The following is a 27,013-nucleotide window of genomic DNA, read 5'->3' as shown; positions in this document are numbered from 1 at the left end:
AGTGTACTCCTTATGAATACACATATACTGCAAAACAAAACATAAATATGTTTTTATATTCATTTTGTTCCCTTTTTTGGCCAAACTGATACTTAATAGGGAAGCTTGATGTTAAATCAAGTTAAAGTCCTGTTCGTGACTATAAGAAAGATAGGTAGAAAGCGGGACACAGGGAGGTTGTGTGTGTGTGTGTGTGTGTGGCTCTTTGCCGACTGTCAGCGTCGCTCGGATGATGACCCTATTGTCCAATCAGAGCTCCTGATTGTTGTGCACTTCTTGCTTCGAGGGGGCCCTGGCATGGACCCCAGCTGCACCCCCATTAGCCCAAGAAATAACCCTCTTTCCAGTCCATAATGAGACCCAAAACCAGTCCAAATCTCAACCATCCCAACTGGAGCACCTTCACAGTGTTGAGCAACCTTCAGTCTGTCGTAAGTCCTAGTTTGCAGCAACTTCAAACAAAAAAAACAATGCCTAAAATTTCAAACAGAGCATTTAAATTTTATATGTAAGGTAGACGTTTCAAAATAAAGCATAGCATAGCTTTCAGACTATTTTATACAATTATAGTTATTGATTCAGCTTCATTAAGAAGCCTGATATAAACACTGTATTGGTAGATTTTTAGATTTTCGTGTTATTGCATAGGCAATCTTTAACAATAGTGAGTATGTCCATTTTGTGTACCAGTATTTGAACGTAGTGCGTGTATGTTTGTTTTAGGGCTTGGACCCTACAATTTGTGTGTGTGTGTGTGTGTGTGTGTCTTGGACGCCAAGTGTGCCAGATTTAAAAGGGTTAGATCTGGACAGTGGCCAAGCCTGAAGGGGTGACATGAGAAAGGGAAGGACAAAAAAAGATTCAAAGGAGGAAAAAGGAACCAATCCAGAAATCACGAGCCTTTTACAAACCTTATGGGAAGCGTTCCCGACACATGCAGGCGTGCACCAGCTCACATAGCATGAATTAAATACCATTAGTATGAGGTAGCAGTGATATGGCGCCATCTGCTGGTAAAAAAAGTTCTGCATCCAACACTCTGACAAAACAAGACGAAATAAGTATAAGAAATGTCTGTTGTCTATTATATTATATTATATCAGTAGACTGTGTCAACCTATATTATCATAGAAAGAGATTACGTTTCCCATCATATTGTCACATTTATGGAAATTCACACACTTGGACAAATTTAAATCCTCTAAATACCTAACCATGTTATCGGTATAACCAGTAGAGGGCGCCAAAAGCCATTTTCTAAACTGAAGGTCAATGAAACGCAGTGTTTTGGCTGCATTTACAAACTTAATTGCCTTATAGCAGTTTCTAGTTAACAACTGTACGAAATTAATTCTGACTTTCTAAATATTTTTATTGTATTCCTTTTAAGAAATAGAAATTTAAAGAGACCTTTAAACAGGTATGTATAGTTGCTACAGGTATATTAAATGAAACCATGTGTTTTACATCTAAGTATGTGTGAGCATGTGTGCGTGAGAGCGAGACTCATAGAGAATGATTGGCAGCGCTGAGGGCTTTAACACACTTCATAAATTATACTGTGTGTCAGTAAAGCTGTTTACAGCTGATTGTGGCTGTGATTCAGAGAGCTGCCCTGTGGCCTTTCACTGTTTGCAATGCAAATCAGTCCCCGCCAGTAAAGAGCTAACAGGAAGCCGGCTCATAGACCATCTAAAGCTGATGCACATGTTGATTTAAGACACGCTAACACACACACACACACACACACACACACACATATATATAAAAAGTCTGTCTGGCCTTTGCACAAATCAGTCACATTGGCAAAACTACTTTTTCAACATTTGCTAAGGAAAATGCCTACAATGCTAGGCTGTATTTGTAGTAATGCAAGGTACATGACTTTGTAGCACATTTATGCACTTAGATGTTTAGATTGATGCTGGTTGTTGCAAAAATACAGTAAAAGCAGCAATATTGTTTTAAAAGTATTACTATTACGCCATTATATATATATTTTTAAACTATTTCACTATTTTTGCTCATTTATCATTAGTGCTGACCTATAAACTTTTTAGGATTCTTTAAGGAAAAGTTCGAAAAACGGCATTTATTAAAAATGCATATATTTTGCAACAGTACTATCACTTTGGATTCATTCAGTGTATCAGTAAAAGTATAAACGTATCTTTCAAGCAGTATTTTATGATGCCATAATGTAACAGCGCTACAATCATAATCATATCGTCTATTAAAGCCACTCATCAAATGCAGTCATTATCTGTCTGCATTATGCACTATGCATTAGTTTTACCTCTTCTGGGAACCTTTATTTATTACTCTTTTCTTCTCTCTCAGGCCCACCGTCGATCATGTGCACATCTTTATCCTGAAATTCCCCTCACACGTTGTGAGTTATCTGATTGGCTCTGCAGCCACACGCTGTGGTCCTTCAATGTTTTTGAAGAGCCCTAGTGGGTTTCTGGAAAAGAGGAAGCATTACTGTTTTCCTTGTCAGCCGATGTTTACTCAACAATGAGCGCAATCACACGCTTCAACGGCTCGACGAACCTCAGGACCCAGACTGCACCTTCTCCCTCTCATTCACTTCATCTCGTCCCTCGACTCCTAGGGCATTCTATAAAACCCTGCCTTTTTTCAAGTTTATGTCCTTTGCAAGATTTGATACATTCATGTCATATTTTTTTTAAAGAAATAAATACTTTTATTCAACAAGGATGCATTAAAGGGTTATTTCACTCAAAAATGAAATGTTTTTATGCTTTACTCGCCCTCAAGGCATCCTAGGTGTATATGAAGTCTTCTTTCAGAGGAATCCAATGGGAATTATATTTTTTTAAAAATCCCTCGCTCTTCCAAGCCTCAGAATGGCAGTAGGAAGCGTTTGATTTTTTAACAGTCTAAAAGTAGTCAAATAAAATGCAGGCCTCCATAAAACAATCATGCCTCATACAGCTCCAGGGGTGAATAAAGGCCTCCTGTAGTGATTGATGCATTTTTGTAGGAAAAATATCATTTTTTAAAATGTCAAACACTTTTCTCTCACTTATGCTAACTATCATATGTTCCGGGCAGATGACGTAATATGCTCACAAGTTTGTTGGAGAAGCAAAGCTTATTTTCTTTCTTTACTTTCTCGTCTTGACTTGTATCAAATTCTTCTGACATTTCTCATCCGTGTTTCTGCGGTCGACACTCATCACTGCCGCAAATGCTATGCATACGTCCGACTTCCTTCCACGTATGACAGTTAGCGGAAGTGAAAGAAAATTATTTGTAATGTTTTGAATATGGATATTTCTTTTACAAAAACTCAGCTCACTACAGGATTATAGATGGATGCGCTTTGTTTGAACCCTTAAACACCCACCTACTGCAACTACAGCACAGTCATTAGAGTATTAGATGTCTGCTTAATATCTTCACTTTATTTTGATGGGTCCACGACATAAAACATCTGCCTATGAAAACTTTCACAAGCATATGTCAACTTATAGTAACCCTAAACCTACCCTAACGGTCTACTCTGAGAGTTAGTAGACACGTAGTTGCTAAGATAGTTACTAGAATGTCTAGAGTGGATTATCCATACAAAGTGTAATTGAACTAACCCTTTAAATTGTTTAAAACTGTAAAAACATTTATAACGTTACAAAAGATTTATATTTTCTATTAAAGAATCTTGAAAAAAAGTTTCAACTGATAAGAAATATTACTTGAGCAAATGCAAATCTTATGATTAGTATAGAATCATACGAGTTTCTAAAAATACAAGTTTGCATCACGCATTTTAAAATGTTATTTTATATTGTAATTCAAACACTATTGCATTTATAGTTCACTTCCATATTTTTTCCCCCATCAAAAATTAGATATATAGGACTTTAAGAGAAACAATCACTGTATTTTTTTTTTTTTTTTTTCAAAAAATATCTGTACGAACACATTGTGAAGTTGGCATCAGCTAATAGTTATACAAAGGACACAAATGGCACATTTATTTGTGTGTGTTGAACAGTCCTCAGATTTTTTCCATCCTTTTCACTCTTCGACTCCCTTCACTCCATCCTCACCTCACTCTGTGTATCTTTCTCTCAGTCTGGGCCGTAACCTGAGGCACTGCTCTGGCTTTGCTTCCCATTAGAATAAATGTGGGGAAACTTTAGATCTGGCCCTCTGGTGAGAGCATAACCCCAATTTCCTCCCAGAGAAGCAGAGAGATGGAGTGGGGAGGTGGGTGGACGGGAAGTTTACCTTAAACTGGGGTAACCACTGCCCGTTTCCAGGGTGACGAGCGTCATCATCATTTCTCTCGCTCTCTCATTCTGTTTCTCTCTGCCTGTGAGGTGGACTCAGTCCCCAGTGGTTTGGAGCAAGTGATGATGAGTTCAGATTGGGAAAAAGTGTGTCACGCTAATCGCTTGCTTCTTTTTCCCTTTCTAGCAATGTCACATGGCTATTCCACTGAAATGCTGTCTTTTTATTGACCACATTTATCCTTCATTTTGTTCTTTCTCTTTTCTCCTTTCTGTCCTTTATAACTTAGCAAAACATGCAGCATGAATAATACTTAATTGTCAATGCTAATGTCATTCATTATTATTTTCAAAGATCTCAATCTATACCAGCTGGTTTGTTTGGAAGTTGGATTTTAGTATTTGTAAGTACCAAATAATGTAAACAAAGTTCTTAAAATCAATCAATGGAAATTACTATTTCTCTTCATGAAGGCAAAAATATGCAAATAGAACATAAAAAAAATATATATTTATACATTGACTTAATTTGTCTATATGATTTGTCAGTGTTTAAAATTATACATTTTCTACTTAGGATCTTTTGAAACATTATAAAAGTCTTTACTGTTATTTTGGATCAATTTAATGCTAAAAGCAAGCATTTCAAAATGATAAATTATAATAACATTGAACATTAGCATAGATAATGATCCCACGTTTCAGAATAATATGCACAATGAATAAGAAATTTGACTTTTTCATTTGACTTTGAGTTTTACTTTTTAATGTTCTTTGAATTTTTTTTCACTAAATACGCTACCATTGACACTGAGGCCCAGTTTCATAGACAGGACTTAAAATAAACCAGGATTAGACATAGTTTAAATAGGACATTTAAGTCATTTTTATAAACATGCATTAGAAAAAGCATTACTGGTGTGCACCTTAAGACAAAACAAAGATCAGTCAGTGCAGGTTTCTGTCACACACAGAGTCACAACAGTTCAGATTTACATTTAGTCTAGGACTAGGCTTAAACCTTGTCTGTAAAACTGGTGTAAAGTATTTAGCCTTGTTGCATGCAATCTGGATTCTATTGTTTTTTTTTTTTTTTATTATTACCTTGTGTAGTTTTGTTCTTGTTTTTCAAAGAGTACACAACCTGTCCATATTGGCGTATGCTTTGACTTTTACTTAGCAACGAGTGAGTTACACAAAACCTATTATGCATAGAGTGTTGTTTTTGTTCTTCTATTCATGACCCTTACAGAACAGACCTGCGTGCCACCAATTGAGCACCATTGCTCTACAACATGACGTTTTCTTGTATCTTAAGCTTGGGACAGGTGCACAGAACCCCAAAGCCAAATGACAAGTCCCATCATACAAAGGTATTAAGTAGAGAGTGGGAATTTCTCTGCTTCTCAGGGTCTTCTCACACAAAAATGGAAAAACACACACATGGTTTTTCTCTCAGTGGCTAAAACAACAGCCTGAGAAAACTATCTCGCTGTATCTGCGGACTGAAAAAAAGAGCCTTCTTTCTCTCATTTTCGGCACCCTCGCACCCTGTTTCGTCTTCTGTCCGGACTTCTCATCCGATCAGGTTTCCCTCCCAGAGTCGCTCTGCACAGCTGCGCGCTTCTTTTAATCCACCTCTTTCACACACATACACACACACACACACACACACACACACACACACACACGGCTATCATCTGTATTTTAAAGGATCGCCAGGAAAACACAGAGCATATTTTAAGAGAGAATCCCATAGATGCAATCCAGGAATTTTGAAACACCAATTGAAAATCAAGGACAAAAAAAAATCTCTGTGATTGTAAACACATGGGCGGAATTACCATAGAAACTAGCTAGTTGCATTAGCGCTAACATCCTGTCAGTTGCCACAATTACAGTGAACTTTAAAAGAAATCTGCCTTAAAAGTGACTCAAATATACCGCTGAGACCTTTGCTACAGAGTGCATCCAAATGACAAGCTCTTAATAGTTTTTAAAGCTGAGGTTATGTCCGAATGAGTGTGTCCGGCTAGGCTATCAAGCGTAGCACATAAAACATAATGGCCCGCCTGCAGGAAACTAAATATAGATGGTGTTTTGATTACGTGAAAATTGACATTTCAAAGGAGATTAGGATCAGACCACTAAAACAACACAGCGAAGAGCCGGGAGGCAGAAGCCGAGAGAGAAAGCCACCTTTACACGCTTAGCGTAGCACGTAACTACACGGCCACATGCTCACTTTTTCCAGCTCGGGCTACCGTGAGGTGAGTGTGTTTGTGTGCGGGAACGTCACTCCGTTGACTAGCTTGGCTACTCTTAGCCTTCCTTTCACGCGAACGCTAAGTGCTTGACCCCGTGACCCCGTCTCCTTGGAGCGCACGGAAGTCCTTTCTTCGCTACGGCAGGTGGGATGGGTGACATCACCACGGGAGAGGGTCCCGTTAATGACGAGCAGGGGGATTGGCTGTTTTTTCCGACATTATTCTGACATTACTCCCACATTATTGTTGTATTAGTAGTGTCATTATTAGGCCAGGTGTGTTTTCACAGTGAGCAAACCCCTTCGTCGCTCTGAATAGACACTATGTTGGCCAAGATTGAGATGGGACAGGGCGCCGCAGTGCCGACACCAGAGTCTTCTCACACGCACATGTACCATGAACTTACAAAAGTCAGAATGAGTTCACAAATGATGAATCGAAGATGCAGGGATACATAATGTGCATTTGAGCTTTGTCATATTCCTTTTAATCTTCCTAGAATAATTACATTCAGTTGATAAAAATGACATTTTACTTAATGAGAATTATGAGAAAATCTAAATGACATTTTGTATACTTTGAACATATTACCATTTTTTCGTTGTTTATCATATATTTTATAGATTTTCTAGATCTTTTTTTTTTCTTATTTTGGTCAACAGTCTGTTTTAATTAACATTTATTATTATTAATTAACTCCGTATTGGTGAGACAATGTACATTTATGCATGCACGACAATATTATATGTGAACAATACATGCATATGAACATTATATGTTATTTGATATTAGTCATAGTTTTTGTGAAGATGAAAATATCCTTTATATTTGTTGAAGGTTTTGTTATTTTATATTCATTAATAGAGCAGCATACAAACATTTTATATACAGTATATATTATACAAAATCCTGACTTTATTATAATAATATATAAAATATTGATTGATATAACAAAACATTTTATATATTAATCTAAACATAGCAAATGTAACAAAAAAAAAGTTTGGATTATCTATTCGGTTTATTGTTATTTTTAATCATTGTTCTTGGGATGTAGTCTGACGCATGCTTGAGTACATTGGTGCACCAAAGGATTATCTTATTTTTGGGTTCTTTCAAAACTCCCCAAATCACTTGCACTCTCATGCAACGCCTGGATCACTGTGAAAGCTATCATGTTCAAGAGAGCATGGGGATCCTGAAAGCTTGGGCCAGACATGACGGTCTTCCTCTTTTAAAAGAGCATCGTCATGGAGACGCTTCCGAAACCACACAACGTTAAATGGCAGAGCCGCAAGAGATATTCGGTTGCACACACACACGCAACAGCAAATGCGTGCAATTAAAGGAGTGTTCTTCATTTCACATCCACCTGGATGTTAGAGTCTCGGCGCGAAGCTTGCCAACCGATGGACTTGAAGATAAGCAATCAAAAACACAGATGCGATCTCTCACACACACACACATCTTCATGTCTGATTATAGTTAAATGGGGTTGTGTTGAGTCTGGTCGCTATACACACAGATCTGGCCTCACCCTAAGGATTTTGGGTAACGGAACACTGCAGATCCACATCTCAATAAGTGTAGAAACAGGTTTCCTTTGTCTCGTTCTGTCGTTTCATCCCATTTCTTTCTTTCAATTTCTCACCTTTTTTTTTTTTCATACCATAATGGATTTTGCTCTTCATCTTCTGTATCATGCCCATAAGACGAAAGCAAACGAACAGTATGACTTGAACAGTTTTTAAATGCATTTGGAGCTTTCAAAGAAAAATGTTAAATATAACACACACTATTTTCTTCTAAAGCCATACAATAGTTTTATTTTGCAAACAGACCTCCACTAAGCTGAAACCAAATCCTTAAGTAAGTGAGTTTAAAAAATTATTCAGTTTGATTTGTGAATGAACTGGTGAATCATTCAGGTTTTGCGAACTGGATCAAGCGACTCATCTGGACATTCATACGTTTAGTTGTGAAAGTGAAACTACTGTGTTTGTGCTTCCAAAAGAGGACATAACTAGAAATCAGTGGTCAGAACAGTTAACCGAAATATTAGTGTGTGTTCAGGGCATTTACAGAAAAATTATTCCTCAAACATGCAGAGCAGCCTATGTTGGTATACTATAAAGTGGGACAATTACAGCTCTGCAAGGACAGTCTGGCACTTCTGACTCACAGTTTGACTTTAAGTAAGTTACATTTCTTATTAAAAGATCCAGCTGCTTACTATTCAAATGCCAGTTTTGAGCAATGAAGGATAACATTAGAGCTTGATATGGTATAAGTAATGGTACAAGACAGTATAAGTCATGATAATTAGTAATTATGTCCTCCCTGGATGCAACAAATGCCTTGTTTGTAATGTTTTTTATTGTTTTTGTGTCATAGTGCCGGGATGTGGCATCACGTTATGGTAAGGGGTGGTATTTGGCCAATCACAACGCACAAAATAATGTTATTTTTAGCAACATCATATCACTCTGTTTAAAATATCATAACCTTCAGTGAAACAATAACATTTTCTTGTGACATATGCTGGACTTCTCCAGTGATTTAGTCCGCCTAAACCTCTGCTTGAGTTTGCAGTCGCGTTCTGATCTGCCTCAATGCAGGTCAACAACTGCTATAATTTGTTGTTAATTTTTGATAATCTATTTTGAATGACATAATATGAAACAAGAGACCTGTTGCTACTTCCTTTACATCATATGTTTAAGCCTCCTGCTTCTCAGATTTTACTCCTAAGGAAAAACCTTAAAATCTCACACAATTTCCTTCACATTTTCAGGAGAGATCTGACTTTGGGATCTCAAAGGATGATTGGATTTTCCAAGATTTTAAAGCATGTGATCAAACATCAAAGATTTGAGTATGAGCACTTTTTACTCAGATTTACAAACAAAAGTAAGACATTTCATTATAAAATAAAGAATCTGAAATCAAATTACACTGAAACTAATTAATCTGAGCTATTTAAACCACTCTTAGCTCTCCACTCTTACTCTGCATGTCAGTTATTGTTGAATGACAATTTCTGCTATTTTTATTTCTCCTCAGGATTTGTTGGAGTAACACCATTGAAGTGAACCATTGAGTCTCTTGAGCGATGAAAGAGCAATAAGATTTTTCTCTGGTACAGACAAAGACACTGATTGTATCTGTACACGCACATATGCACGTCTCCTGGCTTCCCCTCTTTGGTGTCCTCTGATTTTCCAAAACATCTTAGTGAGGGAGCGAGTTAGAAAGAGAGAGTGAGAGAGAGAGAGAGGGATCATCATAGGGTCTCTGTGGAAATTTTGGTGTGGTAGACAGGCCTGCCCGGTCTGCTCTTTATTTAACAGTGGGAGTAAAGAGAGATGAGCACTGTGTGTGCAGATAAATATAGTGTGAGAACAGGCAGTCTGCTGGGGAACTCTTCACAACCTAACACCACCTAACTTTCTCAGACCGAGAGAAAAGTTGAGTGAATTACAAGATGCAGGTCATCAACAACCATCAGTACAAACACTCATGTGGCCAGATACAGTGTAGTTTATACACAAGAGATAGGATTGCACGCTAGAGAGAGATAAACCACCTACACACACACTCTCAAACTTGTGGAAACAAAGCAGGTTCTCAGTTAGAAGATGACCTTCCAAGGCACTCTTGGCCAAGAAAGAAGGACAGAAAGAGACAGAAGTGACACGCACATTCAAACGTGTCCAGCTGCTCCCTCGGGTTACTATTAGTTTGTAATCGTAATGAGGATGAGAGAGTTGGGGAGAGCGGCTTCAGGGCGAGCCACAGTGGAAAACCTGCAGAAATGATGTCAGAGCAATCGCGACCACCGATTGGAGTGGAGATTCCCGGCGAGAGCCTATAAAACCGGGAAAGACAACAGCAGGAACCAGCAAAGGCAGAGAACGTGAGAAATTCCAGGAACTGCACAGTGTCCATCTGTCCGTCCCCGCGTGACTGAAACCGAATCAGATTAAGGGTAAGGAGCCTTGGAGAAAGACCAACCTGCATGTTCCTACAGGGCTGTGTGAGTGTGTGTGGAAAGGTGAGCAGACAGGTGTATTTGAAGACGTTTGCTAGGAGTCGCAGTTGAATAATGCTGGTTAGTTGGAACAGAATGTGCTGTTTGATAAGCAACTGTAAATTTGTTTGAGCTCCAGGGTTACGGATGAACCAGTATCGGAAACATCCTGTTGATGTTGCATTGCTGCAATAGTGACACAGAGGTGTGAAATCATGTCTGGTATCAGAGAACCGTTGAGAGTGTCTTTGAGAGCGGGTGTGTGTGTGTGCGCAAGCAGGGTGTCCAGTGAAGTGTGTGTGGGCAATGGGAGATGGCTGGAGTTGTTTATTTTTGGGGACGGAAAATGCTAAAGTTAGCCCATGTTGCTGGACAATGCATTTCCCCAGTCGTGGGGCAGGAGAGGGGCCGCATCTGGTCCGGTGCTCAGCGCACCAGACCTCAAATGCCAAGGACGGGACAATCCGGGGTCAAATGATAGGTAAAAAATGCATTACCAGGCAGTTTTTAAAGATACCCTGCAATCCTACAAAATAGTTTCTCCAAAATATTTCTAGGAAATACTGTGTCAGGTGTTCATATTTGGAGAGAAAGTGAGGTATACGTGTGTAAAAAATTGCAATGAACAATTCAATTAGGACAAAACTAGTAAAGGAAAATCATGAATTATATGACTCTAAATCAGAATTATGCGATATTTGATTTTGATTTCTTTTGTTTATCTTATCTATCTGAAAAAAAAAGTATTGTAGAAACATTTTTCACTTAAACTTCACAAACAAATGGCAAGTAACACTGAATTAAACATGAAATTCCAAAGTAAAAAGAAATAGTATTTTCTTATTAAACATACTCCAATAATCTGTTTTATTTCCAACTTAAATTCTTTTTTACACTGTATTTATCTACATTTACATTTTTGCATTTAGCGCACTTTCAAGCTAGTCTACCTATAATTAGAAGTGGAGAGGTTTTTACCAGTCATTGGATTTTCTATGCATTTCATTTATATTCTATATAAGTAATTTAAAAAATAAATAATGTTTAAAAGAAAGTGTCACAATTATCACTTAAATGAATGTAATATCTATAGTTGCAATGAACACATCTGCCAGCAGAAGGCAGTCAAAATGTAAGATTTAGTGCAGCATAATAATCTAAATAAGGTGGTTTTAGAAATCAAAAAATTTAAAAGAGCTAAGGCAATAGTGTTCTCATAATATATTAACTGTAAATAAATTGATCATCGCTATAAAGCATTAACTCAAGTGATGCCAAACTGCAGTAACATCACGTGCAGTCCCGCCGTGAGGATGTTTTTGTGTGAGTGTGGTTAAGAGTGTGTTTTGGGGACACACAGGTAGGGGTGCAGGTCAGAGTGTGTGTTTGGGCTGAGTTCATGTGTTTGTGTAGAGGGTGTGTGTTAGAAGCATTCTCACACTCTCGCGGCTGCCGGACCGCCCAGTCAGAGTGTATTTTCACAGATGGAGTCTGGATGAATGTAAACACCGCCCTGTATCACAGTAATTCAACACGGTGCTGAAGCTGAAGTGTGTGTAACGCTCAATTGACAATGCACTGACACAGAAACAAAAAAACTGTAATCACTGTAATTATTCTGATGTATATATATGCTACCTTTTTTTAAGAAAATTAAAACTGATCAAATCCTGAAAAAACCCACACATCATTATCATAGTTAACAAAGAAAAAAAAAGTTTCTTTAGCTGCAAATTAGCTTATTAGAATGATTTCTGAAGGATTATGTGACACCTGAAAACTGTAGTAATGATGCTGAAAATTCAGCAATACCAGCAATACACTGCATTTTAAAACATGTTAAAATTAAAATAGCTATTTTAAATTTTTAAATGTTTACTGCATTCTCAATCAATCTTGCTGAGCATACCCCAAATACCTTCAATACCCCAAACTTTTTGATGTTTTTTAATAACAGGCTATTATCACAATAAAATCACAATCATATTGTTAATTGTATTATAGATGCTGGGCTGTGTGCTGCTCTCTGGTCTGCTGACACTGACCTTGTTCCACTGCAGTGCGGAAAGTCTTCATGTACCCCAAGAAAGATCAGAGGTGAGTCCAGGTCTCACTGATATATAATTAAATACACTAACTCTACATGAGAAAGAGAGAGAGAGACAGAGAAAAAAAATCATGTTATATTAAGCACTTTGTGAGGACATTCACTCTGCTGCCCAACTTTATGCGCATTATAAGACTAACTGGTTAAAGTGAGCGATAAACTGTCATCTGTCCGAGTGTTCTATAAATACAGAGGGGATTCCCCTTGAGAGCCTCTGCAGGAGGCAACCATCACCCACTTCTTATAAACAGGAGCTACCTGTCTGAGAAATTACCCACTGGGTCACCCAGTCTGTCACTCTTCCTGTTTCTTCATAGGAAATTAGTCAACTTTATTACTTTTTAAATGTTCTTGAGTTAGTCTCTGTAAGGTGATCAAGCTGCTGTTTTTTGCAAGCCCAAGGTGGCTGGCAACATATAAGTTGCTTGATAAAGGCTGAAACTATATCCATCAGCTAGACCCAGTGAACATGGGGCCATAAATATCTAGCTTGGTTCAGCTAGAACCCATTTAAAACCAATCTACCAAAATGGTGTTTTGATGATGAATTGTCCATCAGACTAAAACATTTTTTTACGAAGACAAATTTGAAAAACGGTGCATAATTTGCATAACGTCATGCATTTCCATTTATTTCCAATCTAGTATGTGGAACCATCTGTCGCGGAGGGCCACAGTGTCCAGCGAGGCCAGCCTGAGCAGAAGACCTCAGGAGCTGTCAGAGCTAAATTGCTCCTGCACGACCAGCTAGTCCGACTGGAGAACGATGTCATTGAGACCAAGAGGAAACGGAGCTTCCCTGGATCCAACACACCTCTTGACCGCCTGTCAATCAGCACCATGGATCCCAAAAACAACAAGCAGAGGTAAAAACGAGCAAAAGGAAACCCTTCTGTTAAAAAATTGATATCTTGGTTCTTTATTGGTGGTTTTAATATATCATATTGTCCCAACTGAATAATAGCACTGCAATTTTATTGTCAGCTCTGGCCTAAAGCCTGAAAAACCTACAAAACACACTTTTTATTTAACAATCCCGAACCGATGATAAACCATAGGTAGCTTTGACTGGCCGTGGCTCGAACATGTACAGTTTTTATTGGCTGAAGTCTGTCAAGCACAGCTTGATAGTTTTGTGTGAGCCTGTTTGTGCTTTTACAGTTCACTAAGTGCAATTAATGTTATGTCTGTAGCACACAGTTAAAGTTACTTCTATTTCTTGGGTGGAGTCACTGTGGTGTGGATTGAGGTTTTATATGACATAATAAGTGTCTGATGCTGATTTACGGGAACGGACAGTCCAACTGTGCTGATGACTGTAGCATCGGACTTCCAGTCAATGATCAAAACTGTTTTATCTCTGTGAATGATTTGATCTCCCTGCTGGACGGAACATGCAGTGTTACTCAGCATGGCCTGAGGCTTTGACAAGGCTCTATCTAAATGATCCTCAGCACTTGATAAGATCAGGACAGAAGCCAAGAACAGCAACGAAAGCACCACGCCATGTATTATCAAATCTCAACACCCGAATCCATCTGTCATGAGCCTGATAAACACATGAAAGCTCACGAAAAGCACTGCATAGTTATGTGACTATTCCATGATCCTCAGTCAAGATATTCACCTTGAAAGCCTATAGTAAAGTTTTTGTTACTAGACTTTCACATTTTCTTCAGATCTTCTAGCAACTCTTGAGTTACTCCATAGCCTCCCATTCGATAAATACTTTAGTTTGCACTCAATTAAACAAAAACCTGCACGATTTGCTGATACTTCCTTTAACCTTAAACCTTATAAATATATATAAATAAAAGTTACAAATGGCTGTGCTGTTATTCACCAAAGATAATTCACCAAAAATGTAAACTCTGCAATTAATTATTAAGTCATTAATACCCATAAAACCATTGTTAATCTTCAAAACACAACATAAGATACTTCTGATTAAATGCAGGAGCTTTTCTGACCCTCCAAGTCCAGAAAGTTACCAAGAACATAGACATAGTCCATCTGACATGAGTGATTCAACCGTTATATTTGGAAGGGAAGAGAATATTCTTGTGTGCAAATAAAACAAAAACAGCAACTTTATTCAACATTTAATCTCCTCCGTGTCATCCGCCATTTTGTAGAGTATCACGACACATGCTTTGCTTTTACGGCCCATTTCCACTTGCACTGAGTGAGCGTAGCAATACGAGTATTTTCAATTCATTACTATGGAAGTTGAGCCTAAATGCTTGCACAGTGCAGAGAAAGCCCTGAGAGTGGCTAAATTTAACAAAAAAAATCCTAAATTTAACACACTCTCAAAACCGTGTCATTGTAGTGTTGCCAGCAGTTCTGAGTGCAGATTTCATTATTTGTAGTGGAAATACAAAATGTTCAACAGTTCAAAATGGGGCTGGGGTGACACGGATGAGAAAATTTGCAAGATAAAGTTCGTGAATTAATTTTCTTGCAGTTTGTAAAGTATGAACCACACATTTTTATTTTGGGGTGAACTATCCCTTTAAGAGTCGTAAATTAGTACGCTATTACAATTACTTACCTTAGCTTTGTTTGTAGGTCTTTTCACTCGGTAGTAGGTGAAGTGAAATGGGGAAAAACATAACCCATGGTATTGAGTGAGGACTAAACGTTGACCTAAGGGAAATTGGCTGACTTCTTTCCGTTATTTCCGCAGGAAGGTCGTTGAGTTGCCGCGGCGACGAGTTAGCGTCCCGCTCGACCGGATTGGCGTAGGCCGTCTTCCCAGCAGCAGAGGATAGACTCCGCCTCTGACCACGCCCCGACAAACAGGTACGTGAGATCAACGGAAACGCCTTGTTTATCCTCAGCCGCTGTACCATAAGATGAAAATAGCATACTAAATACAGCGAATTAATTTATTCAGCATATAGGTATAATGTGTTGTGTTTGTTCTTTTGTTCACAGAGGGTAATATCGCAGGTAGATCATATGCATGACAAGCACACCAGCCAACACAACTCGCTAACCACTGAACGATGTCAGCGTTCTCAACACACTTTTAATCATCGCTGCTCCAGAGCTGGTTTTTTTTTCTCATTTATTACTGATTTAGACCTTTAATATCCGATCAAACTGTTTTTTTTCTCGTCATTACATAAATTCAACATTAAACTGTATTGCTTTCATGAATTGAGTTCCGTTTATGATGCATTAGCCAATCAGAGAGGAATCTGCTCGTGGCTTCCATTATTGAACAATATTTACTCCAGTGCCTCACGACTTCTTGCTTGCTGTAATAGGCTATAACTATTGTCATTTTCACTTTGACTGAAGGCTGTTCAGCCTTGACAATAAAAAATGAAAATCTCCAATCTGTCTGTTTTATTTCAACTTAATTAACGCATGCTGCCAAAATATTTGCTAATTAAATTGAGCAGATTGCAGCTTAATTCTGGCGCTGATCACTAAACATAAGACTGTTGATACCTGGTTGGTGTTGTTCATTTTGGTTACTCTTGTAATTACTAGTAAGTGTAGAAACAAGCAAGCTGTAAATATTAGCCTACTTTAGGAATAGACAATGAAAGCAAGATCTTATTTTGTGGGTAATAAGTTGACAGATAATGACAGATACTAGTAAGCTATCACACAATGTTAGATAAATAAAGCAAGCAAAGAACCAGGTTTCTTAAAACATTTATTTAATTCATATTACATCAACGTGTGCAGATATAACAATGCAACTACATCAGTGCAGCTTTTTAAAAGGAGTGTAACCAATTTTTTATTATATGTATCATTATAAAGATGTATATTATATATTTTGCTTTTGTATCATGACATTAAAATACTTAGGATAGGTAAAAAATTGTGATGTCTTACAAAAAGTTTTTCATATGTTCCAAGGCTGCATTGTGCAAAAATACTGTTAATAATGCAAAATATTAGTACAATTGATTTTTTTTTTTCATATGTATTTTAGATATTTGATAGAGAAACTACATTTTCAGTCACATGACCCACCCTCCAAAAATAATTCAAATATAATGCTGATTTTGGTGCTAAAGAAATATATTTTTTTTATTATGATCGCTCTTGAAAATGGTTGTGCTGCTTACTATTTTCATCTTTTTCAGGATTGTTTGATGAAAAAGTGTTAATTTATTTTAAAATAATAAATCTTAAAACACTTACTGGCCCCAAACTTTTAAACGGTAGTGTAAAAAATGTATGCTGTCTTCATAAGCTAAAAACCTTTACCAGTACTGAAGGGTAATATCATTTTACAAGAGTATAGTATAAGTTTTAAATAACAGCAGATGTTGAAAAAGGATGAAGGATTCAAGCATGGGGCCAAAACTGAGATGAGTAAAAACTTGATGAATATATGGTTCTTTCTAGTTGACTCAAGCGGCCAGCGCAAGTTCATACCATCTGTACTACAAATAAACACTTTGTGAACACTTCAGTGTGTAACTCTCGACTTGCTTTAATTTTGACTTTACTAAGGCATAATAATACCGTTCATTCATTGCCATGTGCGCTCGTTCCCGTTGGTGTCGTCAATCTGGCAACCTGCGTGTGTGTCAAGTCTGAGGAGGAAGAGCCTAGTGAAAAAAAAAACATCAATATTTTGAATTTGGACTGCAATACCTAGTTCAACCACTCGGTGTCAATCCTACATATAGCACCTTTAAGTTTGTAGAAAATGATAAGAATGATAAAATAAGATGATAAAAACTAAAAATGAGGAGAGACTTCCAGCTCTACTACACTTTTCCGACTTCCTCACCATCAGCGGTCCACATTCATGTGTCTGTGTAGCCAGTGGATGTAGTTTGCCACCCGAGTGTACACCCCATACACCCTTTGACTGCCACACTCCTCTGGCCCGCCCCAGGACACCAGTCCTTGTGCCACCCATCTCCCACTCTGGGCATCCTGGGTGACAAACGCTCCGCCACTGTCCCCCAAACAGGTGTCCTGACCGCCCTCGTAGAAGCCAGCGCAGAACATATTGCTGGTGATGTTGTAGTTGACGGAGCGTGATGCATAACTAGTTTCACATTCATCCTGGGGCACAACTGGGAGTTTCACGTACTGGAGCAGCTCGGAGACGGTGCCTAAATCTGAGGTCAAGCCACTGGTAGAAGCAGAAGCGTTGGCTGTGTTAATGCCCCAACCAGCCACTATACCCAGTGTGTTGGGCAAAGGCATCAGGGCTTGACCTTTTACACCAGGCCTTGGTAGACACACGGGTCGTATTAATGCAGACAGCACCACCTCCTGGCTGAGTTTGACCAGAGCAATGTCGTTGTTATAGTTTTGAGGATCAAACTGAGGATGGAGGATGACTTTCGTTACAGACCGGTTGGTGGCAAGGTGCTTATCCCTTACATCTGTGAGGCCCAAGTGGACTCGGATGTGTTCAGAAGCGACAGGGACGACCGAAAGATCACGACGGTGAGATCTTAGAACGTGAGCGGCCGTGAGAACCCAAGTGGAGGAGAGGAGAGCACCGCTACCAAACCAGCGATCCTCAGGGACACGGGACACGTCCTCTACTGAGAGCAGAACTTGCCAGGGGAACAGACCCGGAGACGCTGTTCTCCCACCAACGATTCGCTTCTGCTGTGCTGGGAAGAGCTGTGACTGCTCACCACATGCTGAAACAAAAACGTATGCAAGTTAAAGCAGATATGCATAGCAATCTTACAAATACAAGTTACTTAAAGCAAACAGAATTACAAGGTCCCAAATGCCCCCCAAAAAAAGCCTTTAAAAAACCTTTTTTAGTACATTTTTAGTTGACAGATAATAGAATGACTGTATGAAAATTGTTACTTTGTGCTTTGGCCCGGTTTCACAGACAGGGTTTAGACTAAGCAAGGATTTTATTAATCAGCATGTTTTCCAGCTGTGTTTAATATAAATTTATCTGCCTATTTGAAAAAAACATTAATATACAATGCTGAAAAATAATAGGTCTATAAGATTTTTTTATATACATTTTAATATTTTACATTTTTGTTTATTGACATGACAAAGCTGAATTTTCAGAAGACAGTGTCACATTAAACCTTCAGAAATCTTTCTAACATCAATTCATATTTTAATAATATATGATAAAATATTAAATGTATATATTTTGTGGAAACTGTGTGACATTTTTTTCAGAAATTCTTTGATGAAAGAAGCATTGCATTTCAGTCTTACCGAGAGGAGTACTTGCTAATGGATTAGGAAGTGGAGATTCAGAATTGGTACTCAGGGTTCTTTCCAAATCTTCTAAATACATAAAAAACAATGGCAGGTAATGTAGTTGTGTAAATTTTACCATGCTAAAACTATGAACAAGAAGTCCTGTTTATAAAAAAGTGACTAAACAAAACAGAATAGACATTAATTAATGCAATATTGATTAGAAAATAAGTAACGCACCATACCTGGCAGACAAGTGGGCAGGGGCGTCCCGTCCTCGCTCACCCATTCCCCGCTCTGATTACAGGTGTAAGTGTCTGTAAAGTCAATCAGATTCACATCCACAGTGACATCTAATATGACCTGGTGAAAATACAGCGAAATACTTACTGTTGATCTGGAGAGAGTCTCTGCAGCTGTACTGGATTCTGGATCCAAACACGGTACTGTTTCCAGAACTTTTAAAAATCACCTCACCCAGAACTACATCCACTGGACCACAGTCAACCACTGAAGGAGATATTGAGAAAGAGTTTCAGTCACAGAGCCGTATTAGTCATTTTTTTAATTCTTTGGAAGGCAATTTTGGATTGTTTAATATTTAATTTTGATTCATATTTGCATCTATTTCTTGAATGTTTTTATTATTAAAAGAGATTCTTCAAAAGTATGGCGTTATTTGTTCAATGGATTAGATGGGAGGATTTATTTGAGCAGGATGAGATGAAAACTGTATGACTCACAGGATGTTAAGAATGAATCACAAACTATTGAAAAATAATTACAGGAATTGTAAAATGAGATTGGATGGGGATGTTACAGCAGTACATGCAATGCGAATTATAAAAGGATTTATGATTGAAAATTTGATGAACAAATAAACCATTTAAACAGAGAAGACCACAATCATACCAAACATTAAGTGTCCACTCTTCAACATGTGCTGTCCTTTCCCAACAGGTGAGGAAGTTTTGTAGTCTGTCCTGTCTGAAAGTCTAAGTACATTTACGTGTTTCTGCCTCAGAATGAACCAAATCGTGAAATGAATATGTACTACTCACTAGGGTGATGAAACACATATCTGACTAAAGATCACGTTCATATCCATACACGCTCACTGCTTTATTTCAAGAGGCCCTATTTATCAAACAGCATTACTGACCAGTAGATGGAGACATTCTATGATAATTAGTGTGGCCTTTAAACCACACTTTCACTGTCGGAACAGCAAAACCAGACTTGGGCATTGAGGATGTAAACTTAATACTGATACTGTTTAGCACAAAAAGCAACAAAATCTGACATAAAATCTAGACATAGACAATTCAACTGAATAAAAAATCTTTATTTATTAAATCTTTTTTATGCATTTTTCACGATAGAACCAAACCTCAAACTACAAAAAACTCTGAGTAAGAATTGTTGTGATTTTAGATTTGGTTTTATTCACAGGCACAAATTAACGCTAGGCCTGAACGAACCCAAATTAAATTTTTATTAAGCCTAGAATTACTCTTAAACTTTGGTTGTAAACTGATAAGCAAACCTAGTGAAAATAGGAAAAATTAAAGACATTTTTCTTTGAGACACTAAGATATGGCTGAAGAATAATTCTTGAATGCTTTGGAATATTGAACAGAAACACAAAGCTCTGCTGGACATTCATGCGCAATAAAGCTGCATTTATTTGATAAATAATACAGTAAAAACAGAAATATTGTTCAAATCAAAGCTGAATTTTCAGCATCATTACTCCAGTCTTCAAAGGCCCATAAAACCTTTTAGAAATCATTCTAATATGCTGATTTGGGAACACTGTTCACCATCATCAATGTTGAAAACAACTGCGCTGTGTGTATATTTTGAGCTCTAAATCCAAAATGTATTTCTGAGGTTGTAATTCATAGTGGAAGGTTACTGGCTTCCAGCCAATCCCTTTAGATTTTAACTCAGTATCTGATTGGTTAAAATGCTTGGTAGGGAACGATGCCTCCTTTGAGATTCCTTCTCTGATGGCAGCAAGGAGAAGAGTAAGAAAAGAGAGAGAAAGGGCAAGTGAGAAAAAAAGACAGGAGGAAAACAGAATTACAGTCTCTGTTAACACTTACTTTTACACAGCGGGACGTCACTGCTCCATTTCCCATCCCTCTGACACTCGATCTGATAGTGCTCAAATTCTTTATCATCCTGTAAGAGAGAATGTGAGTGTTACTGTGATGGAAAACAGTACTGATTTGTTTCAATTAGCTCGCATCAGTCACTGGCTTTATCAGCAGAAGTGAATGGCGACTTCTCTCCAACCAGTCTCAGTGAGTATCCAGGGTCACAGGTCAGCGTAACGTGATCTTTGAAGATGTAGTTAGACTGCAGAGGCTCCAGGTGTCCATTAAAGGGCGCCGCAAGAGGAGAGCATTCAGAACCTGAAGATAACAACATTTGCATCTATTGCCACAGTATCAAAAAGTCATTTATATAATGTAATGAATTTCAGTGATAATATGCATCGGTCAGTCTCTGACCAGTGGAGGTGTAAGTGAGTTTCCATCCAAGATTCTCGCCGGTGTTGTCACTCTGAAACTGGATGTTGACTATGTTACTTCCTGTCTGGATCTTCCCAGGTGACTGCTCACCACAAAATGGGCCAAAATCCTTGTCTCCTGCATTAATCTGTGGATATTATCTATTATCATTATCAAAAAAAAATATTTTCAACCAAATCTAACAATATTTATCATTAGTGATGGGAATAGCTAAGCTTTATTCTGCTCAAAGAGTTGTTTATATAAATTGAAATAGCACATAAGGCAGTTCCTACAACAATTTTGTTGAAATACTGTATTATTCATTGTTTTAAAAAAAAACTGCTGTTGTCAAAAAAAGTTGAAATTGTTTTCAAACATCCATTAATATTTAAGGCAACAAGTTAAGTTTAAATAAAATTATATAATATGTAATATAGTGCATATATATATATATGCTCCTCGCTATAATATATAAGTTACGGGCATTTAATTGTTTTTCCAAGGTAAATGTAATGTTAAGTGACATATTAACTAATTATATTTAAATATATTAACTAATTACAAGCTCTAATACTTCATTCAAATTTGTCAAATGCAATATTCAGTCAATATATTGTAATACTATAGTGATGGTTAAACTGTGTGTGTTTTTTTTTTTTTAAATGCAGTAGGACTCTCACTTTGATAAAGTCGTAGGGGCAGGTGACTTCAGGGTGGTCTTCAATGTCAAAGGTGTCATCAAACTCCAAAGTGATTAGAAAACCTTCTTCCAGCTCAATGCGGTATGTGCAGTCAGAGCTTTTTGGGTACGGTTTAGGAAAATCAGCACTTGTAATCTCCCCAGAGCGCTCCGTGTACACGCTTTCATTACACTCCACTGCAATGATTACAAACACAAATATATTATTCACTATCAATCAGTATAGCATTCGAAATTAACACATTAATACACTGTGATTATAAAATGACTAAATAAGTAAATCTTCCGCTAAAAATTCCTTAAACATAAGAATTATGCTCGCATTGAAATGCATGGAAGCTGCGACAAAAGCTCCCGTTCTAATCGGGTGTTTGAAGTTCACAAATTCATCCACATCTCACTGACCACCACAATGTAAATATTTAGCCATTGGTGCTTAGCTACAATCGGTTGAGGAGGGGGCAAAGGCTAGACATAAAACAGACACACTCCAACACACACTTCAACTGCTACTACAACACATTACAGCAACATAAATCATGATAAAATTCTATGTAAGCCAACATTGTATAAATATGTGCACATCTGTAATTAGTTGACTTACGCAATGTAATCTCAAAACAACTCTCTGCAAGTTTTTTCCTAAAGTACTACTTTATAATTAGGAATTTCAACAACTAATCCTGGATAATCCCACAAAAATCCATGCAATTTAGAGCAAATGTTTGAGAAGAGCCCACCTACACAGCTATATGGCTTTCCATTAAATATTATATGTTAACTATATGTTATGACTATATGTTAAAACTAAGTATACAGCTAGTGCACACTTATAAGCCTGATAGGAGTCATGCACACACATATGCAAAAGAAATTATCTCTTTAGTTGTGATGTGAACTTAACTGACTAACCAACATTTTCAGGAGTATTAGGATACTTAAAGGATTTTCCTCATCAAGCCGAATATAAATAATGTTTCAACTCTACCACCTTTTAGCACCAAGGAGAAAATGAAATGGGTCAGACTTCAGTGCTAGTAAAAATAGGCTGTTTGGAATCTGCCCATTATGTTTGTTTACAAAGCAACAAATGAGGCACTAGGTTGACATGAATTACAAAATCCAACTATATGGACTATATGATAAAATATAGCAATATTGCTATTTTGAAATGTTACCTTTGCAAGTTCTGTTGTCAGAATGAAGCAGGAACCCATAGCGACAAGAACAGTAGAAGCCACCGATGTAGTTGTGACAGAAATGATCACAGACAAGATCTTCATCATTTCTGTCTCTGCATTCATCCACGTCTGCAAGAAGAAGAAAAGAGAATGAGCAAATTGAACATTGGAAACTGGAATTAAAATGCATGGTTTTGTTACTCCAAACACTTACCAACGGCACTAAAGTGAGCCTCAAATCCAGAGTAGCGTTCCTCATTAGAGAAGTCCGAACGGAACGCCACACTGAGCAAGTTCCTAGGGGACGTGATGACATTATCCGCAGGAACCTGTTCTGTGTCTGTACTTTCTTTTCCACAAAACACAGCCAGCTCTTCCAAGTCTGAGTACACCTGTGTAAGCAAACAGGTTTCTATTATTAAATAAATACTGTACTTTTGAACATTTTATTCATCAAGGAAACCATCATCAAGAAATTTATCACAATTTAATCACTTAATCAATTGACTTTGTCTCTTTCGTTGTACAAAAAAACGAAGATATTGTGCAAAATATCAATTCTGCTTTTCAACATTTCCCCCTTTCCCCCTTCAGAAACTGATTTGGAACAACATACAGTATATCGACACAATCAGAGGACTGGAAATGTTCTCATTTTCTAAATATACCTGCATGAACATATAAAAAGCCACACAAGTCAAACACTCCCAGCTTCTTGCTTTGGATGTACCCACACAAATTAACCAAAAGAATGCTGGCAATGCCTCAATATAAAAACATATCTGCACAAACACAAAAACTGGCATGCACATGAACACAATTGCACTCAGCAGACAGCCAAGCTGTCAATCAAATCAAAGTCATACACTCAAACACCACAGACCGAGACCACAGCCAAGTCTTCATTGTGCTTCTACAAACACACACACACACACACACATACACACAAACAGTCCTAAACGTGTCTCTTATCTGGCTCCCAGCTTGAGTGTTTACTTTGCCCGTGTCAGTGAACGGAGGGTAACCTACGGTTACCAAAGATGTCCGTAGGCAATTAATTCCTGAGCACAATGCACGGACAAACATCCTCACAAACACAGACAACGCGGAGATACAGCAATTAAATTCAAATATGTGTGAGAGACGTGCTTATGCCAACGCAAGTATCCTAATTGCACAGCTATTTCACCAGACACACCTCGAGCAAAATAGTTGCACAAGCAGGTTAATAACACATCTAAAGGAGACAAAAGAGTTCAAGTTCAGGACAAGCTGCATTTCGCTGAAGTGTCACACATGGAAACCCTATAAATTAAATCCCCAAATGCATTTATATGTGGTATGTGCGCAACTATCATTGTTTTTTTGTTTTTTTCTGTGCCCTTTTTTTGTCTGCCACCCAGTTTTGGTCCACTGCCGTGGCTTGTTACCATAGCGAGTTGCTGTGGCACCCACTGAGGGTATTTGAATATGAATATGCCCCCCTGTGGTGTGGGTAACACATTGGCTTCTGTGAAATAAATGCTGTTAACTCCATCCGCCCGGGGTACCAGGGCATCTGCCCCAGACCTGCATTTCAAACACTCTTCTCGCCCATTCTTACCCATTTAAACAATGAGATCCTGAGACTGGAAATAAGACGCTTGTAATAAAAGGTCTGGGAGTGTGTCTAGACAGATCAAGCTGCTCTTCGACTGCCGGGAATCAAGAGCTTTTAAAATCGACACCAAGATAGGTCAACCTTTGATACAATAAAATACATGTACCAAAGCATGCGGTTGGTTGGCATAAAACATCTCACTTAGAGTACCATAAATAACATAATAATAATCAATAAGAACCATGGCTTTACCATCTGATGCAATCACAGTACCATGTATTTAATATTAGTAACATATTTAACTTTTATCTGAAAAGAAGGCAATGAGGAATACAGTAACAGATCGTATGGTTGTTTAATAACATACCGACTGTTCAGCTGACAAAATGTCTTTCTGGAAAAAAAACTTCAGTAGACAAAGACTCCATAAAACAGTTATGAAGGTTGTGAGTTGTGAAAATTACATTATCAACAAGCAATACATTGAACATATGTAAGTGCACAACACAAAATCTCCACACAACAGCGGAAACGCTGCAATACAAAGCATATGGTGCTGATCACGTTAATGCTAATTTAGTTTTGTTGTCACCTGTTTTCAATGTGTTGTGCTAATTTTATTGTGTTGTGGCTTGTTTCATTTGTGTTGTGGATATTTTGTTGTGTTGTACACTACTGGGCCACCATATCCCTCATAAGCCACAGGTTAAATTGAATATGGCGTCTAACCTGATTATTATCTGGTCAAAACCAGACAGGATTATATCACTCGCTTCTGCTAAACCGCTAAAGTTAATGTTCTTTTGTAAGATTATTAACACGAAGCAGTAGGGTAAGTTCGTCAAAAATGTGTAACATTTGTAAATATTGCCTTACCTTCAAGTAGTCGTACTCACACAGGTATGACGGCTCTATGTCGAAGTGCATAAAATAGATTCTGATTTTATATCCATCTGTTACGGTAATATTCCACTGTATATCTATCTCTTTCGGATAGGATTCAGGAAAGTTTGGAGACTTGATGGTCCCATACATGTCCGTTAGGTGGATGACTTGAGTCCACAAGGGCCATACGCATTGGGCCAAGATCACAATGACTCTGTGTATAAAAGCATTTTATTAAAACCGCAACATCAAAATCAACATTTTAACCCAAAGTTTAAACAAAATATGTCACATGTGACTTTATTTCAGTGGAATTAATTCCTGTAAGAATCTGAGAATGGGGGTTTAGAAGAAGGGGGAATAATTATAGCCTTACGCAAAGCCCTAGTAACCAAAGATATGTTAGATTACAAGCTATTCATATTTCTCTAAATATTCGCAAGCGTACATAAACAGCGCGCGCTTGAAGTGGTAACCATAGCAACGGTACCAACGCTTTCAGTTAGATTCCATATAGAACGATACAAAATGGGTGTCATTATTTATCACTGGGCCATCCGACATATTTTTAAATACCAAGTATATTACAAAACATTTTGTTTAAAACTGTCGACGTTAAAATAGCAACGACAAAAAAAAAAAAATACAAATAAAAATACAGAGATTTCAGCGGCAAAGCTACTGATAAGAATTCTCTTTAATGGCCCACGAATCATTACTACGCGGAATAAACACATCATTGATAAAAACTTATTCCAAGCTGTTTAACGAAAGTTTGCTGATGATACGAGGAAAAACCGGTTTTGTTTTTGATGCATCTCAGAATATAATCTATACCTCAAAGCCCACTAAAGAAGAGAAGGTAGAGAAGAAGAAGAAGTTAAAGTTCTCACCGTGTAAGCTCCATGACTTTATGAATTCCTCTGTGAGTTGGAAAGGTGCTGCATTCCCGTCTGAACTCAAGTTTTTCTCCACACGTCACATTGCAACTGTTTACAATGAGTCCTCTCCCCCACGGACCGTGTGTGTGTGTGTGTGTGTGTGTGTGTGTGTGTGTGTGTGTGTGTGTGTGTGTGTGGACTCGGGGCGGGGTGGAACTTTGTGTTTTCTCACGCAGAAAGTTGCACAAAAGAGAAGTTGCATTTCAATATAAACATCAACAACGTGCGCATAAAGAGAAAGATGTCGAGGCAGGATAACTTATATGTGTTCTTTTCAAAAAACAAAAGCAAGGTGAAACCTATTTTGTGGTGTTTGCAAACTGTCCATGATCAAAGATTTCATT

General features: G+C 37.8%; 2 protein-coding genes across 6 annotated transcripts; one reads left to right on the top strand and one right to left on the bottom strand.

Moving 5' to 3' along the window:
- The first annotated feature begins 10,318 nt into the window (after window positions 1-10,318).
- Window positions 10,319-16,010, top strand: ostn (osteocrin). The gene is made up of 5 exons (XM_043259499.1): window positions 10,319-10,514; window positions 12,561-12,653; window positions 13,309-13,529; window positions 15,353-15,468; window positions 15,604-16,010. The coding sequence occupies exons 2-4, from the start codon at window positions 12,561-12,563 to the stop codon at window positions 15,435-15,437; spliced, it is 399 nt and encodes a 132-aa protein (XP_043115434.1). The 5' UTR covers window positions 10,319-10,514; the 3' UTR covers window positions 15,438-15,468; window positions 15,604-16,010.
- A 309-nt stretch (window positions 16,011-16,319) lies between these two features.
- On the bottom strand, window positions 16,320-26,758 carry masp1 (MBL associated serine protease 1). Of its 5 annotated transcripts, XM_043259818.1 has the most exons (13): window positions 26,622-26,758; window positions 25,720-25,942; window positions 23,458-23,635; window positions 23,241-23,372; window positions 22,043-22,239; window positions 21,360-21,507; window positions 21,106-21,260; window positions 20,949-21,027; window positions 19,231-19,350; window positions 19,086-19,157; window positions 18,856-18,927; window positions 17,432-18,305; window positions 16,320-17,246 (listed from the first exon to the last, which is right to left on the bottom strand). In XM_043259818.1, exons 1-12 carry the CDS (start codon window positions 26,633-26,635, stop codon window positions 17,434-17,436), a joined length of 2,262 nt encoding a protein of 753 aa, XP_043115753.1. In that variant the 5' UTR covers window positions 26,636-26,758; the 3' UTR covers window positions 16,320-17,246; window positions 17,432-17,433. The 5 variants fall into 5 exon arrangements, with proteins under 5 accessions (XP_043115753.1, XP_043115752.1, XP_043115754.1 ...); XM_043259817.1 differs by having other exon boundaries at window positions 16,320-18,305; XM_043259819.1 differs by having other exon boundaries at window positions 16,320-18,305; window positions 18,856-18,924.
- Window positions 26,759-27,013: the final 255 nt, after the last annotated feature.

This window comes from Puntigrus tetrazona, chromosome 15 (genome assembly GCF_018831695.1).
Source record: "Puntigrus tetrazona isolate hp1 chromosome 15, ASM1883169v1, whole genome shotgun sequence".
Classification (NCBI taxonomy): Eukaryota; Metazoa; Chordata; class Actinopteri; order Cypriniformes; family Cyprinidae; genus Puntigrus; species Puntigrus tetrazona.
This window is presented reverse-complemented; position numbering and strand designations above follow the sequence as displayed.

Coding starts and splice junctions, on each gene's coding strand:
- ostn (XM_043259499.1), top strand. CDS start 12,561: ATGCTGGGCTGTGTGCTGCTCTCTGGTCTGCTGACACTGACCTTGTTC. Junction 12,654..13,308: donor TACCCCAAGAAAGATCAGAG/GTGAGTCCAGGT, acceptor TTTCCAATCTAG/TATGTGGAACCATCTGTCGC. Junction 13,530..15,352: donor CCCAAAAACAACAAGCAGAG/GTAAAAACGAGC, acceptor TTATTTCCGCAG/GAAGGTCGTTGAGTTGCCGC.
- masp1 (XM_043259817.1), bottom strand. Junction 21,508..22,042: donor GCCCCTACGACTTTATCAAA/GTGAGAGTCCTA, acceptor TAATATCCACAG/ATTAATGCAGGAGACAAGGA. Junction 18,928..19,085: donor CCTGCCCACTTGTCTGCCAG/GTATGGTGCGTT, acceptor TTATGTATTTAG/AAGATTTGGAAAGAACCCTG.